This window comes from Gigantopelta aegis, chromosome 10 (genome assembly GCF_016097555.1).
Source record: "Gigantopelta aegis isolate Gae_Host chromosome 10, Gae_host_genome, whole genome shotgun sequence".
Classification (NCBI taxonomy): Eukaryota; Metazoa; Mollusca; class Gastropoda; order Neomphalida; family Peltospiridae; genus Gigantopelta; species Gigantopelta aegis.
This window is the reverse complement of record NC_054708.1, coordinates 40,767,536-40,792,117: the sequence shown is the minus strand read 5'-3', so window position 1 is coordinate 40,792,117 and position 24,582 is coordinate 40,767,536. Positions and strand designations below refer to the sequence as shown.

The 24,582-nt window shown below is 35.5% G+C and overlaps 1 protein-coding gene across 2 annotated transcripts in view; it reads left to right on the top strand.

The window, feature by feature from the left end:
• LOC121383063 (hepatocyte growth factor receptor-like) overlaps positions 1–24,582 on the top strand; it is a 36,346-nt gene that overhangs the window by 2,605 nt on the left and 9,159 nt on the right. The window contains exons 3-14 of one of the 2 annotated variants that reach the window (XM_041512828.1): positions 1,360–1,526; positions 1,924–2,069; positions 7,272–7,442; positions 8,440–8,533; positions 9,360–9,569; positions 10,517–10,666; positions 14,560–14,800; positions 15,592–15,813; positions 17,802–17,900; positions 19,138–19,319; positions 20,566–20,675; positions 23,006–23,351. In XM_041512828.1, the coding sequence (XP_041368762.1) occupies positions 1,360–1,526; positions 1,924–2,069; positions 7,272–7,442; positions 8,440–8,533; positions 9,360–9,569; positions 10,517–10,666; positions 14,560–14,800; positions 15,592–15,813; positions 17,802–17,900; positions 19,138–19,319; positions 20,566–20,675; positions 23,006–23,123 (1,910 nt within the window). In that variant the 3' untranslated portion in view covers positions 23,124–23,351. Of the gene's footprint in view, positions 1–1,359; positions 1,527–1,923; positions 2,070–7,271; positions 7,443–8,439; positions 8,534–9,359; positions 9,570–10,516; positions 10,667–14,559; positions 14,801–15,591; positions 15,814–17,801; positions 17,901–19,137; positions 19,320–20,565; positions 20,676–23,005; positions 23,352–24,582 lie in introns of those variants that run through there. The other variant, XM_041512827.1, reaches the window with a different exon arrangement.

Here is a 24,582-nt window from a genome sequence, read left to right as displayed (position 1 = left end):
ATTGCAAGGAGTGGAAGAAAAGGGATATTTGAGGAACCAAGCATTTGGTAAAGGCAAAGACAAATGCCCATTTGACTCTGCATTGTGCAGAGATATGGCCCTGATCATGTATTATGGTTTTGTTGTTCAGATTACCTTGGATGATCCATCAATTGCCTTAAAACATGTATCAGAAAAGAATATTTAACCTACCATATGTAGTTTGATGGCAATTTGTAAAGAATTTTCTTTTTAATTTACACTGAACGTTTCCTTCCAGATAAGTTATTTGAGAAGTTACATGCCAGGTTATCGGTTCCCTTTTGCCACAAATGGACCATAGTCTCAAATGAATATTTTCTGCCTCATTAAAATGTAATAATGTGTGATTGTTGTGTGTGTGTGTGTGTGTGTGTGTATGTTTGCGTGTGTTGGATATTGTAAATACTACAGTATAATAGTCTACTAATACAATAAACATCAAAAGAAAAATAAATCTGTAACAAAATGAAAACAAATATTTTACCAAAATATACAATGCACTTTAAAAACAAATCATATTACATATACTTAATGGTTTATTACAGTAATGTTTGGTTGGTTATGCCATCATGTAAGTCTTGGTGTCAGGACTAGATCTGATCTGTTCTTATTTCATGTTCTATGTCTTCTGCTGCCAAGTTTGTAGTTCGCGCCAGTAGTTTGCTTTGTCATATTCGATTCAGTTTCAGTGCGTTTCTTTTTTAACTGGCACCATACTCACCTGACCCTAAAATCGATGGTTCCCCAGTGGACTTTCTTTGTAAAATTCTTAGTTGCCCTTAGACTGCTAATTTTCAACCCTGGTAAAGAAATGTTTGAAAAATTATGCTAAAATAAATATACAATCATGAAAATATTTTCTTTTTGAAATTTTCTTTCTTTCATGAATTAGTAAAAAAAATCAAATAAAGTATTTGTTTAAATTTTTTGTGTATTTCAAGTAATTTCATCAACAATTATAATGTAGATTTTTCTGTGTTGAAGATAAAGGAAAATGTGGTTGGGCAGTTAGATGATGATGATTAGTATGGCAAATGAATATTATTTTAATTTATAATCCAATATATTAAACAAAAATGAAACATGTCATCTATACTACTCTACTTTTAAAAAATATATACAGTATGAAGTTACGGTTTGAAATTATTATGAGTACAGAACAGACATCAGACACCCCTTTAAACCAGACTCTTTACTTGGCTCTGTAGGAGCTCGCTTTAGACGAGTTTCACTGTATATTAACAAATGTATATGTGTATATATAAAATATCAAGTATGTTTTTTAGCCACTCTTTTCTCACTTTGTTTTTTAATTATTTATTTTTTATATATATATAGGAAGACAGTGTGATGAATGCAAGGATGACTACTGGAATCTAGAGTCTACCAACGATGTTGGGTGCACGAAGTGTGTCTGTAACATGATTGGCAGCACAAATTCAACCTGTAACAAGCAGACAGGACAGTGTCCATGTTGGAACAATGATGACAGCAATACAGAATGTGTAAGTGCAGGCAACTAACATGATAAGTGATAGGTACTAAATATTTACTACATTTCTTTTAGTTTAATACTTTTTTTTGGAACTCATTCATTGAAAATGGTATCAAATTCCCTTATGCACCTTCATATACAATGTAGGCCTGTCATTTTTAATACACTTTGAAAGCCAGTGATCATGAAGCTACAGTAGGTGAAATATTTGGTAAAATAAGGAAAACTAGCATCTATACATGTAGTTAAACTAATTTAAGGCATCATTCACAATTACCAAAATTGTCACATGTATATAAAAGGTCCACTTTTTTGCTAACCCTCAGTGACTCACTTCCCTTTAAAGCATTCATGAAAGTGTTGATTTACCCAGACATTCACATATTTTTATATCAATTTTCTTTCAGAACCCCACCTCCACATCGGTGATACCAAAGTTTGGTCCACAGGTTGGCGGAACACTGGTTACTGTTTCCGGGCATCTCCTCAATGGCAGTTCAATGTACTTCCCGAAAATATATCTTGATGGAAACAATACCTCCATTATTAGCAAGTGTGTATTTTTATTTTATTGTCATTGTCTGACATATTAACCTTGACAAAAGCTGGGATGAGGTTCAAAATTTATGAAGGATATTTATTTATAAAACACACGCATGCATGCACACACAAAATCGCTGGACACTGGATACCTTATAATATATCATAAAGTGTTGTAATCTTCTGACATGCATGGTGATAATCTTCAGAAGACAGTGTGAAAATAGGTGCCTCCATGCAGCTCATACATATTTCCAACATCTCTTAGTATTATCATTAAATAACAAGATTGTTCAATAATGCTAATACCAACACATGACACAAAATGTTTCTTTAAAGGGACAGTAAATTCAAACATGAGCCTTATGTGTTGGAAAGATGCATATTGGACCACCAACACATACTGACACTTTAAGAAATGAAAAACGCGTAATTTTAGAATTATTAAAAAACCGTGATTATTCCTGCTAACTGGGGCAGTCTACTTAATCAAGGGTTTTACAAATTATTTACAGTAATAAAGCAGGACGGCTGATAATGTTTATCATATTAGGGGTGACTGGTTATTCCACAATACCCTGTGATCTTAATAAATCAGGCACGTATTTGTTTTGTGTCTAAACACCTTGACTGGTGACCGTCCAAACATGCACCTGCCAATCAGGAACCACAGGTACAGGCCCTGGAAAGAAAAGACCAATTAACTAAGAAAAACACTCCGATTATCATTTCAGTATGTGGGTTTATGTATGGACAAAACATAATACAGTTATTTTGACACTTTGACAATGGTGGTTTATTTTGTATTGAAAAATATATATACTTATTGATGGCTTACTGGGATGGATATTATTACAGAACATTGCGATGCATCTGCAAAAATCAGATACATTTTGTTTCTTCAGTTCTAAGACTAATTCCTGACGTGTTAAGTATTACGTAACCACCGGCTCGCCAGAGGGTGTATTCACTGGGATGGTACAAAATGGCTGCACCCGTTATATATAATAGCAGTCACATTTAACTGTTTTATTAATTAACCATAAGATTATACTTGTTGATATTAAGCAATAATGTGTATTATATATCATTGAATATGCATACCAGTTCAAAAGCTTTGCGCGAGCATTCCTTTAATGTGAAACCAAAAATCAATGGACACAATCCATGTGTGCCTATGTGGCACTTTATTTTTCTACCAAATAACCAGGATGCTTAAATGTTTGGATTTCAAAATAGAAAACTATGAATGTGATGGTAATAAGTAAGCATTAGAATGGTCATTTGACTCACTGGTTTTAAGATTTCAGTTTATTTTTGGATTAGTTTTTGTCTCTCTTTTACAAAAGGCAAGATACAGGTATTACTTATCTGACAGCAGTGGCAGCGATGGCGTCAACGTATGCATTAAAGTGCCCATTTATATCAGTTTCTTACAAAACATAAGTCCAAGGTCAATGAAACATGCTTTATAGTTGCACCTTTGGGTGTTCATCATAATACATTTGAAAAAAAATAATTCTTTAAATTTTTTTAACTTTTGCGTTAAAGTTTAACATTAAAGTTTCACTTTTACATCAGTTTTTCACAAACTGTATGTCCTAGGTCACTGATACTTGGTTTAAAGTTGCACCTATGGGTGTTCATCATAGTGCACATGAAAATAATTAAAAATTAATTAATTAAGCATTTTTAATTAAAATACTTTTACATTCAGCTTAACATTAGTTTTGTGTTTAGCTCCATTTCTCACAAACCGTAAGTTCTAGACTGATGAAACTTGTTTTATAGTTGTTCTTATGAATGATCATCACAATGCAGTTGAAAAGAATAAAACAATAATTAATTAAACATTTTTAATTAAAATCTATTTGCTTTTTGCTCTACGTTAAAGTTTTGCATTAAAGCTTCACATTTAGATCTTTTCCTAACAAACAATAAGTCCTACATCAATAAAACTTGGTTTATAGTGATGCCTATAGATGTTCATCACAGAGCATGTGAAAATTATAAAAAAATAATTAATTAAACATTTTTAATTAACAGTGAAACTTGTTTAATAGTTGTTCCTATGGATGTTCATCACAATGCATGTGAAAAGAATTAAAACATTTTAAAAAATAATTTGAGATGAACGTCATGGATTCAACTATCACTGACACTGAATAAGTTTATGGTAGGTGAATCATTTAATTCTGCGGAATTTTTGTTTAACGTATCATTACATCACTTTGGAGATTATTTAACATTATGGATCATTACGTCACTTTGGAGATTATTTATCATTATGGATCATTACATTATGGATCATTACGTCACTTTGGAGATTATTTAACATTATGGATCATTACGTCACTTTGGAGATTATTTAACATTATGGATCATTACATCACTTTGGAGATTATTTAACATTATGGATCATAACATCACTTTGGAGATTATTTAACATTATGGATCATAACATCACTTTGGTGATTATTTAACATTATGGATCATTACATCACTTTGGTGAGTATTTAATGTTATGGATCATAACGTCACTTTGGTGACTATTTAACATTATGGATCATTACATCACTTTGGAGATTATTTAATGTTATGGATCATAACGTCACTTTGCTGACTATTTAACATTATGGATCATAACGTCACTTTGGTGACTATTTAACATTATGGATCATTACATCACTTTGGTGACTATTTAACATTATGGATCATAACGTCACTTTGGTGATTATTTAACATTATGGATCATTACATCACTTTGGTGACTATTTAACATTATGGATCATTACATCACTTTGGTGACTATTTAACATTATGGATTATTACATCACTTTGGAGATTATTTAACATTATGGATCATTACATCACTTTGCTGACTATTTAACGTTATGGATCAGTATGTCACTTTGGTGATTATTTAATGTTATGTATCCTGATGTCACTTTGGTGATTATTTAATGTTGTGGATCATTACATCACTTTGGTGACTATTTAACATTATGGATTAACGTCACTTTGGTGACTATTTAACATTATGGATCATTACATCATTTTTGTGATTATTTAACATTATGGATCATTACATCACTTTGGTGACTATTTAACATTATGGATCATTACATCACTTTGGTGACTATTTAACATTATGGATCATTACGTCACGTTGGTGACTATTTAACATTATGGATCATAACTTCACTTTGGTGACTATTTAACATTATGGATCATTACATCACTTTGGTGACTATTTAACATTATGGATCATTACATCACTTTGGTGACTATTTAATGTTATGGATCATTGTGTCACTTTGGTGATTATTTAATGTTATGTATCATGATGTCACTTTGGAGATTGTTTAACAGTATGGATCATTACATCACTTTGGAGATTATTTAACATTATGGATCATAACGTCACTTTGGTGACTATTTAACATTATGGATCATAACGTCACTTTGGTGACTGTTTAACATTATGGATCATTACATCACTTTGCTGACTATTTAACATTATGGATCATTATGTTACTTTGGTGATTATTTAATGTTATGTATCATGATGTCACTTTGGAGATTATTTAACATTATGGATCATTACATCACTTTGGAGATTATTTAACATTATTGATCATAATTTCACTTTGGAGATTATTTAACATTATGGATCATTACATCACCTTGGAGATTATTTAACATTATGGATCATAACGTCACTTTGGAGACTATTTAACATTATGGATCATAACGTCACTTTGGTGACTATTTAACATTATGGATCATTACGTCACTTTGGTGACTATTTAATGTTATGGATCATTATGTCACTTTGGTGATTATTTAATGTTATGTATCATGATGTCACTTTGGAGATTATTTAACATTATGGATCATTACATCACTTTGGAGATTATTTAACATTATGGATCATAATTTCACTTTGGAGATTATTTAACATTATGGATCATTACATCACCTTGGAGATTATTTAACATTATGGATCATAACGTCACTTTGGAGACTATTTAACATTATGGATCATAACGTCACTTTGGTGACTATTTAACATTATGGATCATTACGTCACTTTGCTGACTATTTAACGTTATGGATCATTATGTCACTTTGGTGATTATTTAATGTTATGTATCATGATGTCAATTTGGAGATTATTTAACATTATGGATCATTACATCACTTTGGAGATTATTTAACATTATGGATCATAACATCACTTTGGAGATTATTTAACATTATGGATCATAACGTCACTTTGATGACTATTTAACATTATGGATCATAACGTCACTTTGGTGACTATTTAACATTATGGATCATAACGTCACTTCGGTGACTATTTAACATTATGGATCATTACAATCCTTTGGTGACTATTTAATGTTATGGATCATTATGTCACTTTGGTGGTTATGTCATTTTGCTACAGACCTCAAAGTGACAAGTTATATTACTCTATGTATATTGAACAATTTAAGTAGTATTTGTTACTGGTAACCTTTCCAACACTTGTTAAATAGAAACAGATGTTGCAATTCAAAAAAAAAAAAAAAAGATTTAAAAAGATTGCTTATGTTAAATATAAATGAGACTCTATTAAGTCAAAACTCTAAGTAGTTTAATAAGCATGGATACAGTCTCAAACTCAGTGGATTCCATACTTAAAGTTTGTAATGGAGTCCAGACTCTAATCGAGTCTGAGGCTTGAAAAGTTTTATAAGCACAGGCCAGATGGACATTGCATAGACGAAGTGAACATAAAAAATGCAGATTTGTAAAAGGAATATTGTGGTGGGTTGCAGGATCAACCACCTCTGATCAGCTCAGGTTTTCCCCATAGTGACTAGCAGGGTGTAGTCTTGTGGGGAGAGTGGTGCTGAGGTTGAAACATTTTTTACAGTTAAATGTTAGACTGTTCATATAGATGTCCAGGGAAAAGGCAGACAAAAGAGTCATATTTGACACTCACACCTCCCTGTGCTTGTGTCAAAGGTCGTGGAATGTACTATCCTGTCTATGGGCAAGTACATATGAAACATTCCTTGTTACCTCTTTTGGTAGAAGTAGCCTGTGTGGTGACCAGTGGTTGAAATAACCATTTGTTAACTATCAAATAGCTGTAGTTTAAAATATGCTTAAGTGTTAACCCGATATTCCTTCCTTTCAAACCAAAACGTTTTTTTTATTTTAGATCGGAGACAAGGATCATTTTCAAAACAAGTAAGATGGATGTTTCAAAAGAATTGGATGTTGAGTTAAGATGGCACCAACAAAGTTATTTAATTAAACTGGGAAAATTTTCCTATAGGCCTGATCCAGCTATTACTCTAGATACCATTCCTGCTGTGACAACATTTGGAAGGTAAATCTGTTGAAGATAAGGTAACAAGTTGTATAAGCTTACTCTAATTATCTTTTTTAAATCTTTAAAAAGCCCCCAAAACACCTAGATTTCAACTGAATAATGTTTTTAAAAGTCCATACTAAGCTTGTATATTAAACATTGTATTGTACAGACTGTAAAATGTGTTAGGTTTTTTGTGTATTTTTTTATTTATTGCAACAGTAAAATTCCTGATTGCAGTTAAAAAATAAAAAAGATGGTAATCCCTAATTGGGTGAACAAAACTATCATCGTCACAATTTTCTGAGACATGTTCAGACATTTCCAATTTACATAATTTAGTTTGTCACTTAACAAAAATGAAAAACACTGATAAAAAATGTTATCAACAAAATATTTAATATTAAATATATCTTCTGTGTTATCTTTTGACTTCGTTAGATTTACCGGCCTCGGTGGCGTAGTGGTTAGGCCATCGGTCTACAGGCTGGTAGGTACTGGGTTCGGATCCCAGTCGAGGCATGGGTTTTTTAATCCAGATACCGACTCCAAACCCTGAGTGAATGCTCCGCAAGGCTCAATGGGTAGGTGTAAACCACTTGCACCGACCAGTGATCCATAACTGGTTCAACAAAGGCCATGGTTTGTGCTATCCTGCCTGTGGGAAGCGCAAATAAAAGATCCCTTGCTGCTAATCGGAAAGAGTAGCCCATGTAGTGGCAACAGCGGGTTTCCTCTCAAAATCTGTGTGGTCCATAACCATATGTCTGACGCCATATAACCGTAAATAAAATGTGTTGAGTGCATCGTTAAATAAAACATATCTTTCTTTCTTTCTTTTGTTAGATTTTTATATTTGTTTTCCTATTATATTTAGAAAAGAAATTTCAGATATAAATTCATTGTAGTTGGTTTTGCTATTTACAACTGTACAACGATTTGTTTTTATCAAAAACAATATGATTAGTATGACAATGATATTAGAAATGTATGTGTGCTATGGTTTTACTTGCAGTGGTGGATGTAGAGTGACCATGAAAGGCACTAACCTAGATAGTGTCTATCAGCCCAAGGTCAAGGTCTCAACTGGGTCAGAAGTCCACGAGGCTGTAAGTTCAATCCTGTCACTCACATCGGAAACTAAACCTCGAACCACCAGATATTTCGAGTGTTTTTTGTTTATGATTCTACTTTTTGTCTTGACATAAAAAGAAAAGGAATAGTGTTTTGGAAACAACAAAAATGTTCTGCTTTTATGTGCAAATTGTGAAAATATTGGTCAACATATAAATAAAAAGTAATGCTATGAAGAACGCTGTCAGCTTATGGATAATAAAATGAAACTTTACTTGTTGGTCTAGTCTAGTAAGGTGAGTACAGACGTCTGTTGTAGTGACATAATCAGTTGTGTTTAGTTACATCTAACCTGGGTTGCAGTTTGAGATTCATATACAAGGCTAAAACATAATTTGTGCCCTCCTCCCACCAAAAACAAACAAACAAAAAACAAGAAACAACCTAATCCCATAACATCACACATCTACCCATTTCTCAAACACTTACTTTTGACCTTTGAACCTTAGGTCATCCCCATCTCAACATCTTGCCTTGATTTCTTTAATTATTGCTTGAATAAGTTAAAAAATAAAGTTTGTTTTGTTTAATGACACCACTAGAGCACATTGATTTATTAATCATCAGCTATTGGATGTCAAACATATAGTTATTTTGAGTTTGAATAAGTATTCTAGTTGTCAGTTTGGTGCTTTCGCCACCTGAACCCAACCCTCAGGAGCAAATGCACTCACATCCTCTGTACCTCCTATGAAAATGCAGCAAAAAAATGAGGCTTGCTGAATTTTTCATGTCTTAATTTATCAACTTAAAACAACTGATTCATTTAACATGTTTTTGTTTGTATTCTGTTGGTTCTAGGTGTGTGAAGTTGAAAACAGCGGTGTTATGAAATGTCCAACTCCCCGACTAAACACGTCAAGCCCTAATTCCAGTTTCTCACTAGACTTGGAGCTGGATGGTGTGAAGTACACCAATGTAACACAAGTCACAGTGGTGCATGACCCTCAGCTTAAGGATGCGAAAATTGTTGACTTTAAATATCCGTTTGAGAAAACAGTAACACTACACGTAAGTTTGACAATGAGGACCAAGCTGTGTGTGTTTTAATGTAGTTGTTCTCTCACCTCGATGAAGTTAAAGCACCGGGGAGCTGTCAGCTGGGCAGAAAGTTTCTTAAGACTTGCTGACCTGATAGCTCTTGTGTTTGGGTGATTGTGCTTGATATTTCGCCTGATCACTTGTGATCATAAATAAAATATTGATCCTGTTCGTTATTTTTGGCTTCGCATGATACAAACTTCACCATGTGTAGGCAACATGAGCTGCTAGCTGAGCTGAAGTCACCAAACTGAAATTTAAAACACATGGTTTTAAAAATGCTTCAGAATAATAATTAATCTCAATACATGTTAAGATACGTTAACCTTTACTGCAGTATTATGGTTTTGTAATTAGATCCATTTCTCTAAATCAATAAAACATGGTTTATATTTATACATATGATTGTTCCTCTTAATGCATTTTAAACAAAATTTAATTACAATTTTCTTTTTTTTTCTTTTATTACATAATTTTTTAAAGGGTGTTATGTTTTTAACATTTATTGAGAGGAATATATATGGATGCAACAATTTAACATCATCCCATTAGTCCGGCAATTAAATTGCAATGTGAGTTTGTTAATTTTTCGATGAAAGTATAAATAACATTGTCGTGAAATGTCATATCTGATGACATCACTTTTATTGGAACTTAGTCTTACTGAGTGTTATTGTTTAAGAACAAAAAAAATAATTCAAATTTAAATATGAACGTATAGTGGAATTATTAGTAAGTTAGTTTGAAATTTAATTCTAAGTATTGTCTGTTATTTGCGGATGATTTTCTTTGTTCGTATCCCGATGAACATAAAACAAAAATAACAGACAATCCTAATATGAAATGTTACTCTGTCAAATATATCTTAGACTTAATTAACAGACACAATATTTGTATTGGTTTTTCATTTACCTCAGGGAGCCCGACTACAAGCAGCATGCCACGCGGAGGATGTCACAGTGATGATCGGAAAGGGTCAGTGTCGAAACATAAAACTCTCCGATACTACCATCACTTGTGAACCGCCGGCTGATGCTCCGGGGAATGGGAACGAATTTACTATTCATGTAAGTTTATCTTTTTATAACCATGCCACTGAGTGGTGTCCACATCCTGTTAGGCCTCATCATCCCAGTCCATCCATCTGTCTGTCCTGTCCATCTCTTCCATTATTCCATGCATTCATCCATCCATCCATTTGTCTGTCCTGTCCATCACTTCCATACATTCATCCATCCATTCTGTCTGTCCTGTCCATCTCTTCCATTATTCCATGCATTCATCCATCCATCCATTTGTCTGTCCTGTCCATCACTTCCATACATTCATCCATCCATTCTGTCTGTCCTGTCCATCTCTTCTATTATTCCATCCATCCATCCATTCTGTCTGTCCTGTCCATCTCTTCCATTATTCCACACATTCATCCATCCATCCGTCTGTCCTGTCCATCACTTCCATTATTCCACACATTCATCCATCCATCCGTCTATCTGTCCTGTCCATCACTTCCATTATTCCACACATTCATCCATCCATCCATTCTGTTTGTCCTGTCCATCACTTCCATTATTCCACACATTCATCAATCTGTCTGTCGATCCTATCCATCTCTTCCATTATTCCACACATTCATCTATCCTTTCGTCTGTCTGTCCTGTCCATCACTTCCATTATTCCACACATTCATCCATCCGTCTATCTGTCCTGTCCATCACTTCCATTATTCCACACATTCATCCATCCATCTATTAACCAGCCTCGGTGGCATCGTGGTTAGGCCATTGGTCTACAGGCTGGTAGGTACTGGGTTCGGATCCCAGTTGAGGCATGGGATTTTTAATCCAGATACCGACTCCAAACCCTGAGTGAGTGCTCCGCAAGGCTCAATGGGTAGGTGTAAACCACTTGCACCGACCAGTGATACATAACTGGTTCAACAAAGGCCATGGTTTGTGCTATCCTGCCTGTGGGAAGCGCAAATAAAAGATCCCTTGCTGCTAATCGGAAAGAGTAGCTCATGTAGTGGCGACAGCGGGTTTCCTCTCAAAATCTGTGTGGTCCTTAACCATATGTCTGACGCCATATAACCGTAAATAAAATGTGTTGAGTGCGTCGTTAAATAAAACATTTCTTTCTTTCTTTCCATCCATCTATCTGTCTGTCCTGTCCATCACTTCCATTATTCCACACATTCATCCATCCATCTGTCTGTCCTGTCCATCACTTCCATTATTCCACACATTCATCCATCCATCTGTCTGTCCTGTCCATCACTTCCATTATTCCACAGATTCATCCATCCATCCATCTGTCTGTCCTGTCCATCCCTTCCATTATTCCACACATTCATCCATCTATCTATCTGTCTGTCCTGTCCATCACTTCCATTATTCCACACATTCATCCATCCATCTGTCTGTCCTGTCCATCCCTTCCATTATTCCACACATTCATCCATCCATCCATCTGTCTGTCCTGTCCATCCCTTCCATTATTCCACACATTCATCCATCCATCTATCTGTCTGTCCTGTCCATCACTTCCATTATTCCACACATTCATCCATCCATCTGCCTGTCCTGTCCATCTCTTCCATTATTCCACACATTCATCCATCCATCTGTCTGTCCTGTCCATCCCTTCCATTATTCCACACATTCATCCATCCATCCATCTGTCTGTCCTGTCCATCACTTCCATTATTCCACACATTCATCCATCCATCTGTCTGTCCTGTCCATCTCTTCCATCCATCCATCCGTCTGTCCTGTCCATCTCTTCCATCCATCTGTCTGTCCTGTCCATCACTTCCATTATTCCACACATTCATCCATCCATCCGTCTGTCCTGTCCATCTCTTCCATTATTCCACACATTCATCCATCTGTCTGTCTGTCTGTCCTGTCCATCACTTCCATTATTCCACACATTCATCCATCTGTTTGTCTGTCTGTCCTGTCCATCACTTCCATTATTCCACACATTCATCCATCTATCTGTCTATCCTGTCCATCCCTTCCATTATTCCACACATTATCCATCCGTCTGTCCTGTCCATCCCTTCCATTATTCCACATATTCATCCATCTATCTGTCTGTCCTGTCCATCACTTCCATTATTCCACACATTCATCCATCCATCCATTTGTCTGTCCTGTCCATCTCTTCCATTATTCCATCCATTCATCTGTCTGTCTGTCCTGTCCATCTCTTCTATTATTCCATCCATCCATCTGTCTCTCTGTCCTGTTCATCTCTTCCATTATTCCATACATTCATCCATCCATCTGTCTGTCCTGTCCATCACTTCCATTATTCCATACATACATTCATCCATCCATCCATCTGTCTGTCTGTCCTGTCCATCACTTCCATTATTCCGTACATTCATCCATCCATCCATTAGTCTGTCCTGTCCATCTCTTCCATTATTCCATTCATCCATCCATCCATCTGTCTGTCCTGTCCATCTCTTCCATTATTCCATACATTCATCCATCCATCCATCCATCCATCCATCCATCCATCTGTCTGTCTTGTCCATCACTTCTATTATTCCATACATTCATCCATCCATCCATCTGTCTGTCATGTCCATCTCTTCCATTATTCCATACATACATTCATCCATTCATCTGTCTGTCCTGTCCATCTCTCTTCTATTATTCCATACATTCATTCATCTCTCCATCCATTCCTTCTGTCCTGTCCATCTGTCTGTCCTGTCTATCTCTTCCATTCATCCATCCATTCATCCATCTGTCTATCCTATCCATCTCTTCCATTATTCCATACATTCATCCATCCATCCATCTGTCTGTCATGTCCATCTCTTCCATTATTCCATATATACATTCATCCATTCATCTGTCTGTCCTGTCCATCTCTTCTATTATTCCATACATTCATTCATCTCTCCATCCATCCCTTCATCTTCCTGTCCATTCATCTGTCTTTCCCTTCCTCAGTCCATTCATCCACCCACCCAAAGCTATCCATACCTCCCTCACTACCTCCATCCATCCATCCATCCATCCAAACATCAATTCATATAATCCCTACTTCCATCCATCCACCCACCCAAACCGAGCCATCCATCCATCCACCCAACAATGTATCCATCTCTCCTTCCCTATATTCATTAATCAATCCATTTCTTTGCCCATTCATCTGTCTCTCCATCCATCCATCATCCATCCATCCATCTAGTTATATACATGTATGCAACATTTTACTCCTCATACAGCTTTGTTCATTTATCCATTCATCTCTCCATTCATCTATCCATTCATCTATCTATCCAAGCACCTACTCACCCATCCATCCATTCATCCAACCATCCATCTGTTTGTCTATGCATCCATCCATCATCCATCTATCCATTCATTCACTCATCCATACATACAACCACCCACCCACCCCTTCCATCCATCCACCCATATTTCTGTCCATTAATTTGTCTGTCCATCCCTCCCTCCCTTCCTCCATATAATGACCCACTCCAACCCACTCATCTATCTGTCCACTCACCCATCCAACAATCCATTCATTTATCCATCCCTCCTTCCCTCTCCATCCATCCAAACATCCATCCATCCAACCTTCTGTCCATTCATCTGTCTCTTTCCATTCATAATTTCTACCCATCCATCCATTTAAATGTGACATTTTACTCCTTTCACACAGATTTGTGTGTTCATCCGTTCATCCATCCATCCATCCGTCCATCCGTTCATCCATCCATCCATCCGTCCATCCGTTCATCCATCCATCCATCCATCCAACCAACCACCCATGCTCCAACCCATCCATCCATACATCTATCCATCCACCCCAAAAAAACACCCAACCATCCATCATCCATCCCATCCAATTATAGTGAAATTAAAAAACTAACATTCTTATTTGTGGTAAAGTGTCAAGAACCTTTTGAAATCTTATTTCTTGTTTGTTACAGGTTAGTATTGGTTTCTTCAATCAAAGTGTTGGCAAACTGTACTACAAACCGTGGTGGGAGACTAGGTACTTTGTTTTCATCGTGGTTGGGATTGCAGCATTTCTCATCCTTGTCTTTGCTATCCTGATAGCTATCTGCTGCTGCGTGTGTCGCAAACGCAGACGCAGGAACAGGAATCTGAACAACGAAAATGAAGAATCTGCCAAGTTCACAGATGTAGCACTAGATCCAGGGGCAGAGTGTAAGATGTCTCATTCATATGATTTTAGTTTCTACTGGAATCTTATTTTCATGATTTTTTTTCTTCCAAAACAGCAGAACTGTTCAGATGTTTATTTCCATTCAAGGCCACCAGCCTGTAGCATCAGAGGAATGTATGCTAAGGTTGTATCTAGCCTAAAGTAACTGGAGGGGGAGGGCCAGTGAAAATAAAATCAGGTCACAAGTTTTGGGGGTTTTTTTCATTCCGTGTCCCCTTTCTTTTCTTACCTTTGATTTTAATTTTTATTTCTTCTTCTGTCAGCTCAACCAATTTTTGAAATTTGTTTGCTATCCATCTTCACATCCCAACCCATGTTTTTGTAATAGAAACAGGTGCTTGCCTCTTGTGGCAAAATTGTTACTTATTCCATGTGTTTTATTTTTTGTTTGTATAATTGTTTAGGGGCTATATATGTTTTGAAAAGACAGAAATGTTCAAATATTATTTGGTTTGATATTTAGTTTAATTCGTAGTAAGACACCTGCAAATTAGTGATAATTAATGCTTATTTACAGTCATATGTATTAATTTTTGTATTTCTTTCTGATTACATCTACATGTATGAATAACATGCACACTCCTTTAATTGAGCTATTATAGACAATCTAACATACTGTATACATTTAAATTAATATAATTCAGTGGGCAGATTTTCTGGCATGTCTGAACTCACATCTAGGCCTGAACCTGAAAAACTTTACCATATTAAATTAATAATTTACGAGTAGTAATTAATCAGTAATAATACATTTATTGTTTGGTCTGAGCAGTGCTGCCTGTAAGTGAGCCATCATCAGCGAGTCGCGGCAGTGATTCCACGTTTGCCATTGACAACCCTGCATACACCATGGAACCAGCTGCAGTTGATACCGACATGGTCATCATCACTGAATCCTTTCTACATCAGCTTGAGGAAAGTATTCGAGGAAATGTTGGGGAATGCCTTATTAATGGAGATCAGTTCGAGATAGGAAACATTTGTAGCCACAAAGGTTAGTGTGACCTCTATCAAACTTCCACAATGGCAGTTTCTGTCAAAAGTATTAATTTTTGTTTCAAAATGTAATGATCATACCATCAACAGTATGCCTATAAAAACATTACAAACAAACAGTTTCATTTGTTCATAGCCAATGGCAGGACATTATATTAATACTTTTAAGTTAATTAAGCAAAGATGTGATCGATTAATCTGTAGTTATTTGTCATAAATAAATGCTAAAATAACAAATATGGTACTCACAACTATAATAATAGACCCTTAAAAAAAGAAAAAAGAATAGCTGCTAGTTATGTATCAGTCAGGATTCAGGATTCAGGTTCAGGATGAACGTTTAATGTGTTTATTCCAGTTCTGATTCCAATGTGTCCAGTCTGATCCTCTTTTGCCCCTTTGACAAAGGTTCCCGATCAAACATTAACAATCAAAATAGCGTCATGTCAGTGGGTGGTGTTATCAAATATATACTTGACAAAGGTTCCAGATCAAACATTAACAATCAAAATAGCGTCATGTCAGTGGGTGGTGTTATCAAATATATACTTGACAAAGGTTCCAGATCAAACATTAACAATCAAAATAGCGTCATATCAGTGGGTGGTGTTATCAAATATATACTTGACAAAGGTTCCCGATCAAACATTAACAATCAAAATAGCGTCATGTCAGTGGGTGGTGTTATCAAATATATACTTGACAAAGGTTCCAGATCAAACATTAACAATCAAAATAGCGTCATGTCAGTGGGTGGTGTTATCAAATATATACTTGACAAAGGTTCCCGATCAAACATTAACAATCAAAATAGCGTCATGTCAGTGGGTGGTGTTATCAAATATATACTTGACAAAGGTTCCCGATCAAACATTAACAATCAAAATAGCGTCATGTCAGTGGGTGGTGTTATCAAATATATACTTGACAAAGGTTCCCGATCAAACATTAACAATCAAAATAGCGTCATGTCAGTGGGTGGTGTTATCAAATATATACTTGACAAAGGTTCCCGATCAAACATTAACAATCAAAATAGCGTCATGTCAGTGGGTGGTGTTATCAAATATATACTGGACAAAGGTTCCCGATCAAACATTAACAATCAAAATAGCGTCATGTCAGTGGGTGGTGTTATCAAATATATACTGGACAAAGGTTCCCGATCAAACATTAACAATCAAAATAGCGTCATGTCAGTGGGTGGTGTTATCAAATATATACTGGACAAAGGTTCCCGATCAAACATTAACAATCAAAATAGCGTCATGTCAGTGGGTGGTGTTATCAAATATATACTGGACAAAGGTTCCCGATCAAACATTAACAATCAAAATAGCGTCATGTCAGTGGGTGGTGTTATCAAATATATACTTGACAAAGGTTCCCGATCAAACATTAACAATCAAAATAGCGTCATGTCAGTGGGTGGTGTTATCAAATATATACTGGACAAAGGTTCCCGATCAAACATTAACAATCAAAATAGCGTCATGTCAGTGGGTGGTGTTATCAAATATATACTGGACAAAGGTTCCCGATCAAACATTAACAATCAAAATAGCGTCATGTCAGTGGGTGGTGTTATCAAATATATACTTGACAAAGGTTCCAGATCAAACATTAACAATCAAAATAGCGTCATGTCAGTGGGTGGTGTTATCAAATATATACTTGAAAATAAAGGACATTTTCAAACATTGTTCAAACAAACATCTGTAGTTAGTGAAGAATGCATAATTGAACATCACTATTTTCTGTGTATTTCTGAATAACTGCATCCTCCAAGTTGTATAATCTTTACTATCCTGACAATAAACAGTACATACAGAACTTATATTTCAAGTCACTTTAATTAGTACTTTAGGTGCCATTCACAACTATGAACAACTCATATTGTCATTTGATTTTGTCAACTTCCTTGATGTCATTGCTTTCCAGTTTAATACAGTAATGCTATATGACCTTCCGTGTTTATTTTGACAGGCACCATATCAAGAGTGGTGAATGGAAATTTTACATTTTCTGCTGAGAAGAATCCAAATGTAAAACTGACAATAAAAATGCCTATAAAAGCTGTGGCAGGTATGTAAAATGAATATATATAATTAAATATATATATACATTAGAATCTCGTTGGCTCGACCTCTGAATGGTCGAACACACCGCAATACTCAAAACAAAAATGAAGTCCCAAGTTTTTTGTTTGGTAAACCCTTATATTAATTGATGATGAATCGAACACGCCCAGAGTCGACTATAAGCCTTCGCTCGAACTAAATTATCGGTCCCGTCTGTGTTATTAGTTATATTTCCCTCGAACTGGTGATCCATCAAATGAAAAACCAACGACAAGGACCAACAATTGCTGTGCTTGCGCAGTTGGTTATTACAATCTTTAGATTAATTATTTAGGCAAAACGAGCTATAGATGAATCAGAGAATTGCAACAATAGCCATGCAATCCTTTCTTTACCATATTTGTCATGCTATTTGTTAAGTGGCTATCGGAAATGATCTTTCAAGTACAACTAGTGTTATTGTACCTGTTAGATGAACCGTGATACCAATCAAACAATTAGTGCACAAAATGGCCTCAGCGTGAAGCGTTACTTTGAACATGTCTACAAGACCAGTTTTAAATGAAACACTGGGCGAGTTAATCAGCTGTCATCACTTCAGCAACCACACATTTAATTAATACTGATAAGGACTTCTGCATCACACAATCGACATAATATCTAATAAATTCTTTCACTCTGATATTTTGCTATATAACACATTGATGAAATTTTTCAGTTTGCATTTATCCAAATAATATGTATCTAATTCAACTTTCTAACTGATGTTACGGAAATATCCGATGTAGACCGATTGGTTCGGTCAAACTACCTGATGGGTCGAACACGTTCTTGAGCACTGACAGGGTTCGAGCCAATGGGATTCACCTGTACCGTGTATATATATATATATATATATATATATATATATATATATATATATATATATATATATTGTCCATATCCATATTGTCCACTTGTTATTTTCAAAGTTTGCAGTGACTTAGTTTGTTTTTGTTACATAGCTGCACCTAAAACAACCATTCAAAAATGTGCCAGAGGTGCTTAGGTCATGGGATTGAAAACCATTTGTGAACTCATTGACATTTGTTTTCACCATTACATTTATTATACACAACACTAAAATATAAAATTAAATACATAATATAGGTCACAGGTTTACATTATTGTTGAAATAAAACATTTAACGTTGTTTTTTTCACTGAAATAACAAAGATATTTTAAATTTAAATTCCATACAGATACGGCAAAGTTACCTACATGGACCTCTTCTGTGCTGAGGGAAGCCCTTCGACTTCGTAAACATGTCAGTGGTTCCACTCATAGAATCTATGGCATTGGATTGGATAACAAGTACTTTTACCTACTGTATCCTTACATGGAGAACAGAACACTCAAAGACCACATTGTCAAGTCAAGCAATGTAAGTCCATTTTAGCTACTTTTGTATTTAAAAAAAGTGTTAATAAATAAAACATTAGATTTATTTTCGTACTTACTTTTACTTAAAGCATAGTATCCTGGGCAGACACCTTCACTATCTAGGCTGCCTGTTCAGAACAGGGTATTGAAGGTAAGATGTTAGTGGGAAGTGAAAACTTAGCTGATGTAGTGGCTTTTAATACTATACATTTTACAATACTTCTACATTTCAGTTAATTTCCATGTGTATAACCAATTGTGGTTAAGCATGCTGTTCTGGTCACACACTATATGGGCTGTCTGTTGAGGACAATTTTTAAAATCTTATTCCTTCCATTCTGGTAGCACTGTTCTTACTTTCAGGCCAGAGATTATAATAATTAATTAGTTGTTAGTGAGGTGGATACTATATTTATTACTCACAAAATATAATTTATAACCATGCCTGTAATCACTACACAATCAATGTTACAAGGTCAAAAGATGCTTTAAATGGACCATCATAACATTACACTAGTAGTAAGTAGCTCCTATTACAATAATTTAAGAATAAATTAACATAAATTCAGCTACCATTTATATATTTATTTATTTATTTATTCAGTTTAAAAGTAGTTGTTTTTTTTTTGAATACAAATTGCAGTATCAAAGATACACTGATGTTAATTTCATAAACTGTATCTGCTGCAAGCTTGCAGGATGCATTGTTTAATGACATCAGTAGTATTCCAAACAATATTGTTATAGCACATGTCATAATCATATTCAGTGGCGTAGGAAGGTGCACACACATATACCTGTACATGTGTGTGTGTGTGTATGTGTGTATGTGTGTGTCTGCGTGTCTGCATGTGTGTCTGTGTGTGTGTGTGTGTATATAAACCATCACTGCTGCTACTGGATCAAGAAAGGGGTTGGGGCACATGGCATCTTGCCCCCTCTGTTTCCTATGCCAGTGATATTCTCCTGTTATTATCTCAATGTTCAACTAAATTATTTTCTATAACCTTTCCAAATATTTGTCTGATAGTGTTTTCTTAGTAGATTTTTGTTTTCATGAAGGAGCTTATAATCATGATATTGCAGCACTGGAGATAGTTTCAAAAGGATACATGTATCTAATGTATGGTAATATAGTGCCTATAGATTTATAGATGTACATGTATTATTAAATCAAAATATAGTGGATCATTTATGAACACCTGGCTGTCAAGTATGTTCAGTTTTCTCTGTCTTTTTTTTAATAGAATTTTCAACTTTGCCAGCTGGTAAGGTTTTGTGTCGATGTTGCAGAAGGGATGGACTTTTTGGCAAGCAAGGATATTGTACATAAGGATCTAGCAGCAAGGAACTGTTGGTGAGTTACAATCACTGGTACAGAGAATAACAGTTACTGCCTTAAAGGAATGCTAAAGCAAGGCTTTTGGACTGGTGTGCATATTCAACGATACATAATGCACATTATTGCTTAATATCAACAAGTATAATCGTATAGTTAATTAATAAAACGGTTAAATGTGACGGCTATTATATATAACGGACGCAGCCATTTTATACCATCCCAGTGAATACGCCCTCTGGCGAGCTGGTGATTACGTAATACCTAACGTGTCACGTCAGGAATTAGTCTTCGAAATGAAGAAACAAAACATACCTGATTTTTGCGGATGCATCGCAGTGTTCTGTAATAATATCTATCCCAGTAACACAGCAACGTGTATATGACAATATGTGGTTTATTTTTCAATACAAAATAAACCACCATTGTCAAAGTGTTGAATTAGAGAATAACTAACGAGCTACGAGGAATTACGGATTATCTGTCCCGAGTGAATTAATGTTATAAACCCGAGCCTCTGGCGAGGGTTTTACAGCATTAATTCACGAGGGACAGATAATCCGTAATTCCTCGTAGTGAGTTGGTTATTGTCTTTATTACCCATTGTCAATCTTTAACGATTTTAAAAGTATATTTACGTTCTCGCTGCTGTAACAACTAACAAGCTCTACCAGCCATAACAATATATTCATACGTGCCGTTACCGGTGCACACCCAACAGTATCCACCAAAGAATAGTTCCAAAAAAACTCAGTCAAAATAATAAAATAAAAACATTTTTAAACATTTGTACATATATTTTGATTTTTAATTCCGTAAATGTTCGTATCGTAAAAAAATATTTGAAGTTAGTAGTAATAATTTGACCGATGAATGGAATCATAAATGAACAAAAAGTAGTCCCGGCAGTATGTAATTGCCAATCAAATCTTGTCTTTTTAAAGCCAGCCAATCAGTGACTGTAGAAGCAATCTGCACACTGTGCAGAGATCGAAAAAATATTACCCCGTATATTTGAGCCCATATGGGTAATAAATAACTATATTATATTTTGTATATAAATTAACCCACGTACTGAAATAATAGTCGGAGTGTTTTCTTGCTTAATTGGTCTTTTCTTTCCGTGGCCTGTACCTATGGTTCTTGATTGGCAGGTGTATATTTAGACGGTCCCTAGAAACTGTGTGTAGACACACTAAAAAGACGTGCCTCTTTTATGAAGATCACAGGGTATTGTGTGATAACCTCAAATCGTAATGGACTTTACCAGCTTTATTACTGTAAGTAATTCTGTAAAACCCTTGATTAAGTAGACTTTCCCATCTAAAATCACAAAACTGACCAATTACGTAGTCCCAGAGAAAAGAAAATTATCACTTGGGTATCGTGAGTGGTCGTTTTTGCTCGAACGTATCCTGCCAATAGGCCTAATTATATGCTTCTCTTTTTTTTTTTGGATTTAAAAAAACAAAACAAACTATAACTCCATTTCGTTCTATTGGTGCAAATTGAAATATATTTAGTTAAATAGTTTATTATACTATCAAGTCATTTATAGTTTTACAAGTCAGATTGATGAAAGCGAAGCGCCTTGTCGTAAATTAGAGCATTTGTTTACACTGTGCATAATAGAGTTGGACCTGAGCTGACGTCACTTCACCCCAAGCTATACCACCGGACGTCACAAAAACGAAACAAAATGGCTGCCCCCAGTTAGCAGGAATAATCACAGTTTTTTATTAATTCTAAAATTACGCATTTTTCATTTGTTAGTGTCAGTATGTCTTGATGGTCCGGGTATGCATCTTTTCAACACATAAGGCTCTTGTTGGAGTTTAGTCTACCTTTAAGATATCAGCATTATCCTGCAAAAGGTTAGAATGGCTAATGCCTCTATAGGCTCTGCCAAGTGGTAATCACCATTCAACCTGAGCAGGATAAAGCCGATGTCTTGAGGCAGGCACTAATTATTTTATTTATGTTCAGTCCAAAAAAGAATGATTGAATAATCATATTTATTCCATATTTATTCCAGTTTTTGTAGACCAATTAAGTAAAATCAACCTAGCAAGGATTTTGTAGTATGACCTCATACAAGATACTTTATTCTTTGTAGGAGGCTAGCTACATTTTGTCACATACAAAAAGTGTTTCTAAACTCAAACAGACAACAGCAGGCTTAATTGTTGTCATGAAGAGAATCACTCTGCATCGTGTGTACATGTATCTTTAACAGATTGACAGTAATCAGACGGTCATGGTATCACTATGCATCGTGTGTATCTTTAACAGATTGACAGTAATCAGACGGTCATGGTATCACTCCGCATCGTGTGTATCTTTAACAGGGTTGACAGTAATCAGATGGTCATGGTATCACTCCGCATCGTGTGTATCTTTAACAGATTGACAGTAATCAGATGGTCATGGTATCACTCCGCATCGTGTGTATCTTTAACAGATTGACAGTAATCAGATGGTCATGGTATCACTCCTCATCGTGTGTATCTTTAACAGATTGACAGTAATCAGACGGTCATGGTATCACTCCGCATCGTGTGTATCTTTAACAGATTGACAGTAATCAGACGGTCATGGTATCATTCCGCATAGTGTGTATCTTTAACAGATTGACAGTAATCAGACGGTCATAGTATCACTCCTCATCGTGTGTATCTTTAACAGATTGACAGTAATCAGACGGTCATGGTATCACTCTGCATCGTGTGTATCTTTAACAGGGTTGACAGTAATCAGATGGTCATGGTATCACTCCGCATCGTGTGTATCTTTAACAGGGTTGACAGTAATCAGACGGTCATGGTATCACTCTACATCGTGTGTATTTTTAACAGGGTTGACAGTAATCAGACAGTCATGGTATCACTCCGCATTGTGTGTATCTTTAACAGATTGACAGTAATCAGACGGTCAATTCAATTTCAGTTCTTTATTACCGTAAGCTCGCAATAGCTTATTGGTACAAACATAAACATATAAAATGATACAGTCATGACAATGACAAATGGCTAGTGGAGAACATAAACAAACACATAGCAGCATGGAAAACAATTAAACAATTATAGAATTTCTATACTTAAAAGCATTTACCAGATACTTTCCTAGATTGTGTAGAATGTTTACATTTGAACAACTAAGTAATTGTATAAACTTAAACATTGAAGGTCTAGTCCAATAATAGCGTTTTATGTATCTTTTTCTTTTATCTTTAAATACAGAACAACATAGTACGAAATGATATTCATCTTCTACATCACCACTATTACATAGTATACAGATTCTGTTATACCTATTAACATTTTTATATCTGCCAGTTTCAATTGCTAAGTTATGTGCAGACAGTCTTAGTTTAGTAATACATACTTTATACTCAACAGGTATTGACTTAATGGTATCACTCCGCATCGTGAGTATCTTTAACAGGGTTGACAGTAATCAGACGGTCATGGTATCACTCCTCATCATGTGTATCTTTAACAGGGTTGACAGTAATCAGACGGTCATGGTATCACTCTGCATCGTGTGTATCTTTTAACAGGTTGACAGTAATCAGACAGTCATGGTATCACTCTGCATCGTGTGTATCTTTAACAGGGTTGACAGTAATCAGACAGTCATGGTATCACTCTGTATCGTGTGTATCTTTAACAGGGTTGACAGTAATCAGACGGTCATGGTATCACTCCGCATTGTGTGTATCTTTAACAGGGTTGACAGTAATCAGACGGTCATGGTATCACTCCGCATCGTGTGTATCTTTAACAGGGTTGACAGTAATCAGATGGTCATGGTATCACTCCGCATCGTGTGTATCTTTAACAGGGTTGACAGTAATCAGATGGTCATGGTATCACTCCGCATCGTGTGTATCTTTAACAGGGTTGACAGTAATCAGATGGTCATG